The 7,585-nt window shown below is 54.0% G+C and overlaps 1 protein-coding gene across 2 annotated transcripts; it reads right to left on the minus strand.

The window, feature by feature from the left end:
• LOC118527675 (tubulin alpha-1C chain) lies at positions 1–7,585 on the minus strand. Of its 2 annotated transcripts, none has more exons than XM_036079609.2 (5): positions 7,508–7,585; positions 5,580–5,802; positions 4,311–4,459; positions 1,850–2,530; positions 1–394 (listed from the first exon to the last, which is right to left on the minus strand). In XM_036079609.2, the coding sequence occupies exons 1-5, from the start codon at positions 7,508–7,510 to the stop codon at positions 101–103; spliced, it is 1,350 nt and encodes a 449-aa protein (XP_035935502.1). In that variant the 5' UTR covers positions 7,511–7,585; the 3' UTR covers positions 1–100. The 2 variants fall into 2 exon arrangements, with proteins under 2 accessions (XP_035935502.1, XP_035935503.1); XM_036079610.2 differs by lacking the exon at positions 7,508–7,585 and adding an exon at positions 6,433–7,115.

Here is a 7,585-nt window from a genome sequence, read left to right on the forward strand (position 1 = left end):
TCGCTTGAGACACTGATTGTATTTGTAGGGGGTTAGGGAAACAGTGGAATGAGAAATACAAAACTAGGGAGAGAGCGGACGTCGCAGATGCCAGGACCCCCTAGAACTCCTCGCTCTCATCCTCGCCGTCCATAGACTCTGTTCCCACTTCTTCATAATCCTTCTCCAGGGCAGCCAGGTCCTCTCGGGCCTCGGAGAACTCCCCCTCCTCCATGCCCTCGCCCACGTACCAGTGTACAAAGGCCCGTTTGGCATACATCAGGTCGAACTTGTGGTCGAGGCGGGCCCAGGCCTCAGCGATGGCGGTCGTGTTGCTCAGCATGCACACGGCCCGCTGCACCTTGGCCAGGTCGCCCCCGGGCACCACGGTGGGGGGCTGGTAGTTAATGCCAACCTAAGAAGAAACAGCAAATAGTGTCAGCCCCTGGTTCTGGGTTCCCGGGAAGGGGTGTGTGGAAGGATTCCCAAAGCTGGGAGAGGGGCAGTCCCCTGGTGTTTGGCATTTGCCAGTCTGCAAGGAACCCAGGGATAAGGAAACAAACAAATCCGGAATGTGGGACCTTCAAGACACTAAGACTAGTCCCTTCAAAGTCACCATCAAGAAAAAGGGTGGATGCTTTACATTAAAAGACTGAAGAGACAAATATAATGCCTGGGCCTGGATTATAAACTGACTTTGAAAAACGGATATAAAAGACATCTGTGGAAATGGGGAAAAGTTCAAATACTGACTTAGGTATTCTTATTTTGGAGAAGGATTATTAAAAAACAAACTGGTGGGTCATAGATAGCTGTAAATGAGTTTAAATGGGTCAGCAAAGCAAACATAAAGGAAGCCTAGCAGAGCCAGATGTTGAATCTAGGTAGTGGGTATATAGGTGTTACTTGTAGCAATCTCCCCACTTTCCTATAGTTTACAAAATAGCTTAAAAAATATAAAATCCTGTGAAGATCTCCAGTTGGATCTAAACTTAATCTACTTTAAACGTTGCTCTATTCAGAACATATACATTTCATATTCAGTGTTAAAAAAAAAAAAAGGTCCACTTCCCCCTTACCGCCTCTACGGACAGCAAGCTTACTACTTCCTGAAGGCAGCCTTTCTTCCTCTGAGTAGCTGAAGCTTTCCTAATATGGAGCTAGAAGAATCTGCCTTCCAGACTTCCTACCCCTGGTCTCTAGTTCTGAGCTACAGGACAGCTCTTCAGTCCTATCACACGGCTGTTGGCTTTATGACCGGAGTCCCTGAGTCCTCTCCCGTCGTGTCACGTCTGTGACAGCGTCACCGGGCAGGGAAGCTGTGGGTTTCCTAAATGCCACAGCTGCCACCTTTAATCTTTCTAATCTCACCCTGGAACAAAACCCATAAAACTTAAACTAGGTCACATGCCCAGTACCCTCTGGGAATGTGGGGAGAGAAAAGAAAGGGGCATAAACAAATTCTTCCTCATTACTCCAAAAGGAAGGGGCTGTGTTCCCAGACCTTCTGACCCACGTCTCGCCCATTAGCTGAATGGAAGGCCTTTCCGCGCTTCCAAAAGCACTCCCTTCCGGGCGGGAGCCATATTGGGTGGGTATGTCCCTGGCACAGGTGAACGGTCCCAACCCGACTGGCAAACCTAGGGAGTGCCCATTGGCCAGGCCGAAAGACATGAAACCTACTTTTTCTTTCATACAGGCAAGCTTTCGAGTAGAATAAAAAAGCTGTTATTTGCCCGATTCTCCCCATCCCTAGCACTTCTGTCGTCCTGCCTGCGGCTCTGTAGGAATCTCTCCTCTCAGCGCGTACACAGGCCGCATGCTCACCACCTCCCCTCCCCCCCCATCCGCGACTTCACTCCTCACTTGCCTTGAAACCTGTGGGACACCAGTCCACAAACTGGATGGTGCGCTTGGTCTTGATAGTGGCGATGGCAGCATTCACGTCCTTGGGCACCACTTCTCCGCGGTAGAGCATGCAGCAGGCCATGTACTTGCCGTGACGGGGGTCACACTTGACCATCTGGTTGGAGGGCTCAAAGCAGGCGTTGGTGATCTCGGCCACCGACAGCTGCTCGTGGTAGGCCTTCTCCGCTGAGACGATGGGGGAGTAGGTCACCAGGGGGAAGTGGATGCGGGGGTAGGGCACCAGGTTGGTCTGGAACTCTGTGAGGTCCACGTTGAGGGCCCCGTCGAAGCGCAGGGAGGCCGTGATGGAGGACACGATCTGGCCGATGAGCCGGTTGAGGTTGGTGTAGGTGGGGCGCTCGATGTCCAGGTTGCGGCGGCAGATGTCATAGATGGCCTCGTTGTCCACCATGAAGGCACAGTCCGAGTGCTCCAGGGTGGTGTGGGTGGTCAGGATGGAGTTGTAGGGTTCCACAACCGCTGTGGATACTTGGGGGGCGGGGTAGATGGCAAATTCCAACTTGGACTTCTTGCCATAGTCAACAGAAAGCCGCTCCATCAACAGGGAGGTGAAGCCTGAGCCGGTGCCACCCCCAAAGCTATGGAAGATCAGGAAACCCTGAAGCCCGGTGCACTGGTCTGTCTGGGGTAGGAGAGAACAGTGTTAGGATGCAGATGACCCACCCCCGGGCCCCAGCCCTCTTCTCCTGGCGGAACCCTCCTCTGTCGGCAAAGCTACTGTAACCCAACTGCAACTGTATTCCTTCTGGATTTAGGAAACAAACAAAGCAAAATAAAACTTTTAAGCATAATTTGTACTTAAAGCGTATACATTTTATTGCACGTACAATGAACGGTTTGACAAGGGTATATACCTATATCACCAAACTAATCAAGATACAGAAATTTCCGTGACTCCAGAAAGTTCTCTCATGCTCTTTTGCTTTGCCTCTGTAGAGGTGAGAAGAGACTACCTCCAGGGGTTTGGGGTTCTGGGGGACAGATGACCTCGAAGGGCACTGCTGTGTGCGTGAAGTGGCAAGTGAGGGATGGTGGGAGGGGAGAAGAGAGGAGAGGAGGGTCAGGTGGGACGGAAGACTGTCGTCAGACAGCTGGGCCCTCTCAACTTCGTGGCTTTGCGCCCTGGTTGCAGCAGAGTGGGAGGTGCGGGGAGGTAGTGGTGGCATCTTGTTGAACATAGAGATTCACAGGCCCCCCACTTCAGACTGTAACCCAGGGACCTGCGGGTTTAACAAGTACCCCCGCTGACTTCTGATGTAGCTGGTCCTTGGACGAGAAGAGCGTCAGTCTATACCAGACGCACGGGGAGTAACGATATAAAAATTCTCCATTTATTTGTGATATATCCATATATCGATTCACTATGTGGTACACCTGAAACTAATGCTATGGTAATTATATCTCAATAAAAATCAATTAAAGGAAAAGCAAACTTGATGCAAATTGATAACAACTAAAAAAACCAAAATACCCCCCCAAACAAACAGAAAACCCAAAAAACAAAACAACTCCCCCACCGAAAAACCTCTTAAGAAAATCCTAGGACACCTGGGTGCCTCAGTCGGTTAAGCGTCTGCCTTTGGCTCAGGTCATGATCCCAGGGTCCTGGGATCGAGCCCCGCATCGGGCTCCCTGCTCAGCGGAGAGCCTGCTTCTCCCTCTGCTCCTCCCCCCTGCTCATGATCTCTCTCTCTCAAATAAATAAATAAAATCTTAAAAAAAAAAGGAAAAGAAAAAAAGAAAATCCTAAACCCAGGGGGTACTTTGTTTTTGCAAGCACAGAATCCCATTCCTCAAGTCAATGAATGGCAAGTCCTCAGTCTGAACTAGTGAGCAGCACAGAGTAGGTCTGGACAATTCCTCTAGAGGACCAGTGCCAAAGTACTGGCTCCTAGTTGGCCTCGCTCCTGGTTCTCAGTGCCTCAGGCAAGGGATGGGGTAAACTGGGAAGTGGTTAAAAACTAACCAGTAAGCAGGAGCCTCTCCCAGGTGTAAAGTTCTGCTTAGGAGTCTAAGAACAAGCTGACCTGCCAAGGCAGCTTCCACCTACCTGCTGGGGGAAGAGAGGGATCAAAGCTCAAAGAAGGCTTGGATTGGACAACTAGACCTGGCAAAGCTACGAACCAGCAGGGCAGGAGCCTGAGTCCACAGACTCAAGGCAGAACTGGTTAGTCAGGCTTCTAACCCTAGATCCACACCCAGGACACGCAGCTCCCCCTAGGGGAAGCGGAGGAGACAGACAAGCCAAAGGAGCCGTCAGGACACCCCGGGCGCCGGCCACAGCCACAGCCACAGATCTGTGGTTTCCCTTTCTTCCACACACGTCCAGCCTCCCAGGCCAGGAAGAGAGAGTCAGGACACACGGATCTCCTGACGGTGTCAAGGGCACTTGGTCCGCTCACCAGTTTTCGGATGCGCTCCAGCACCAGATCGATGATCTCCTTCCCCACAGTGTAGTGGCCTCGGGCATAGTTGTTGGCAGCATCTTCCTTGCCAGATATCAGCTGCTCAGGGTGGAAGAGCTGCCTATAAATGCCAGTTCTTACCCCATCTTGAGGGGAAGAAAGAGGGCAAAGGTAAGAGAGGCTGGTCCCATCCCCCACGAGGACACAGGCGTTAGACCTATGCTGCTAAGCTCCCCCACGTATAACTGCAAAAGGGAGCATGGATGGCCAACAGCCTTCCAGGGACCCACTTGCAAAGTCCAGTTAGTCCTCCCTGGGCCTGAGAAGGGGTAAGTCAGGGGGCCCCTTTAACTCTGCCTTCCCTCAGAGCCACCTCTACGTGGTGAGGAATCAGACGGGGTCTAGGGGAATCTCACTTCACTTTTGATTGGGACTAGAACATAGACTGATGCAGAAAACCCAGTCCACAGTTTACATCTACAAAACTATCTTTGGAAACATGGGGAGATGGGGGAGCGACTGGGTGGCTCAGTTGGTTAAGCGTCTGACTTTGGCTCAAGTCAGGATCTCAGGGTCCTGGGATGGAGTCCCGCACTGGGCTCCCTGCTCAGTGGGGAGCCTGCTTCTCCCTCTCCCTCTGCCCCTCCCCCCGACTCATGCTGTCTTTCAAATAAGTAAAATCTTAAAGAAAGAAAGAAAAAGAGAAAGAAAAGGAAAAAAGAAAGAAAGAGAAAGAAAGATGGGGAGAGGGGTAAAGTTTTCAGGAACAGGAAACTGAGGCGACCCAGATGCAGAAAGGAGGAAGCAGAGAACACCCTGGGAGCCAGCAACAGCCAAGTTCACATGGGTCCACATACTATTAAGGGGCCCCTTTCAGTTAAGGCTGAGCAGGGAGCCATTAAGAATGTTCTCAGTGCCCAGTCCCTTAGGCAATGTTATCCTCAAGAGTGTGCGGGTAGGAAAAAGGAAGTTTAAAGTTTCTTCTTCCATATCCATTCTTTTCTGCAGTCCTCATTCTGGGTCTGACCCCTGACTCAAACATCTGGCAGTTTCTGGGCAGAGCGGTTTGACTGATATCCGTCTCAGCACAGGAAGCCCTCAGGACCCCTCCTGAAGTCAGAGTCTAGACAAAAGCAACAGACTTCAGTGTTGTTCTTGGCAGGGGGCTGCCTGCATTCCAAGAGCTTTTCCCCTAAGCAGGGCTCCCCACTGACTTTGGGGCTGGCAAAAAATACAGGCTGGAGAGGGGAACCCCCGCCCACTCACCTATGACAGCAGGCTCCAGGTCCACAAAGACAGCCCGGGGCACATGCTTGCCAGCCCCGGTCTCACTGAAGAAGGTGTTGAAGGAGTCATCGCTGCTGCCCAGCGCCTTGTCACTGGGCATGGTGCCATTGGGCTGGATGTTGTGCTCCAAGCAGTAGAGCTCCCAGCAGGCATTGCCCATCTGCACGCCCGCCTGGCCCACATGGATGGAGATACATTCACGCTGTTGGGGGAAGCAGAGAGATGATGGGGTGTGAATGGACAAGGGAAGCAAGTGGGCCTTGAAAAGGCCCTGGAAGCACCCTTGTATCTTTCCTCCCTGGAGACTGAGGCCTGACAGTGAGTTACATGTTCCCAAACCCAAAGACTGGGTTCCCTTTCCTGACCTTCCCACACTTTAAGCCAAATGATCTCATTTTCTTTTTCATTTACTGAGGGCTCGAGAACGAAGGTGGCTAAAGCCCAGGTCTTCAGGGGCAGGAACTAGAGAAAGCCGATACCAAGCAGCCAAATCCCACTGCCTAGTGCCCTGTGTGCTGGCTGGGGTGGGACAAGGAAGCTCAGAGTCCTGCACAGCAAGATGGAGCCTCCAGCACTGGACCCCTAGGGGAAGAGGTCTCCCACGGTGGGGACTCTGTGTCCTCTACACTCTGAAGGGGCAGAAGACGAAGTTCAGGTCTGTGGATTAACAGAGGCAGTGGCTCTGGAGTTAGAGCTAGTTTGAAAGCTCACCTGCAACCTCCCCTTTTGGGGGGATAGGCCCTGACTCTGGACACTTGTCCTTGCCCACTGCACTACACAGTCAATCCAGGTAAGTACTGCTCGATGGTCACAATGGAGCCAGAAGACTCACCCTGGCCCTTTCAGCTCTCCTGAGGTAACTCCTACAATGGACAGACTCTCATCTTCTGGTCCTTCACCCCCAACCCACAGTCTATAGGATCCGTGTGAAAGGGCGGCACACTTCCCAGATGCAGAAGGGGTCTTCTAAGACAGTCGGCAACAGTTTAGCAATTTTAGGAGCTATCCTTCAAGGCAGCCTCAGAGCCTTTACAGGGGCTCAGGACACAGGCGGGCATCTGATGATTCCTGTGAGGCCCTGAGGCCTGACACGCCCCGAGCTCTTTGGTTTAACTGAGGGACTTCACGGGCTTGGGCATCAGAAGAGGAGAGAAGTGGAGTAAAGGATATTCCTCCTTAGACACCAGGAGCTCACGGACGTGCCTGACCAGGGATGGGTCAAGGTCGTGCCCCTCTGACTTCTGGCCGCGAGTCCGGCCGCGCCAAGACAAAGGCATTCAGAGGAACAGTTCAGAACTGGAGAAACCTGCTGGAGTTTGCGGAGCGGCCCAGGTCCGGCCTCCAGCGCGGGAGTGTGACTTCACCCGGAGGCGGGGACTGCGGCTGGGGGCGGGCGCCTCTTTGTCCCGGGCCGCCGCGGGAGAAAACTGGGGCGGGTCCAGGCTCCCGACTCCGGAGCGCGCCGCACAGCCGGACCGGGGTTGGGGGCCCCAGGCTGCGCGCAGCGCGGGACGCACCCCGCCACGCTGGCGCCCCGCCGACCCCGCGCCCCGGCGCCACCTCCCTCCCTTTATCTTTCCTCCCTGGAGACTGAGGGAGCGCGCAGAACTTCTCCAGCTCGCATCCGCCTCTCCCGGGCCAGGGGCTCAGAGAAGCAGCGCTCGGACGCGGCGGGCGTCCCCGGCCTTCCGCACAGCCCCCCACACCGTGGTCACCGTGACCGCCCAAACCCCCCAAGAAGCCCCGCGCAGCCCTTCGCACACACCCTGGACTGCCCCGCGCCCCGGGCTCCCCTCCTTCCCGAGCAGCTGGCCCTTACCGGGGACCCTCGGGCGCCCCCAGCATGCTCTCCCGCGCAGTACCGCCCTCATCGTGGACTCCGCCAGTACCCCCCAGGTCCCTCTCACCATGGTTGTTCCGACAGGTGACGTTTGCGGAGGGTCGTTGACCGCAGACGCGTTACGAGTCTCCAGCAACACCACGAA

The sequence above is a fragment of the Halichoerus grypus genome, chromosome 7 (assembly GCF_964656455.1).
Source record: "Halichoerus grypus chromosome 7, mHalGry1.hap1.1, whole genome shotgun sequence".
In the NCBI taxonomy this organism is placed as follows: Eukaryota; Metazoa; Chordata; class Mammalia; order Carnivora; family Phocidae; genus Halichoerus; species Halichoerus grypus.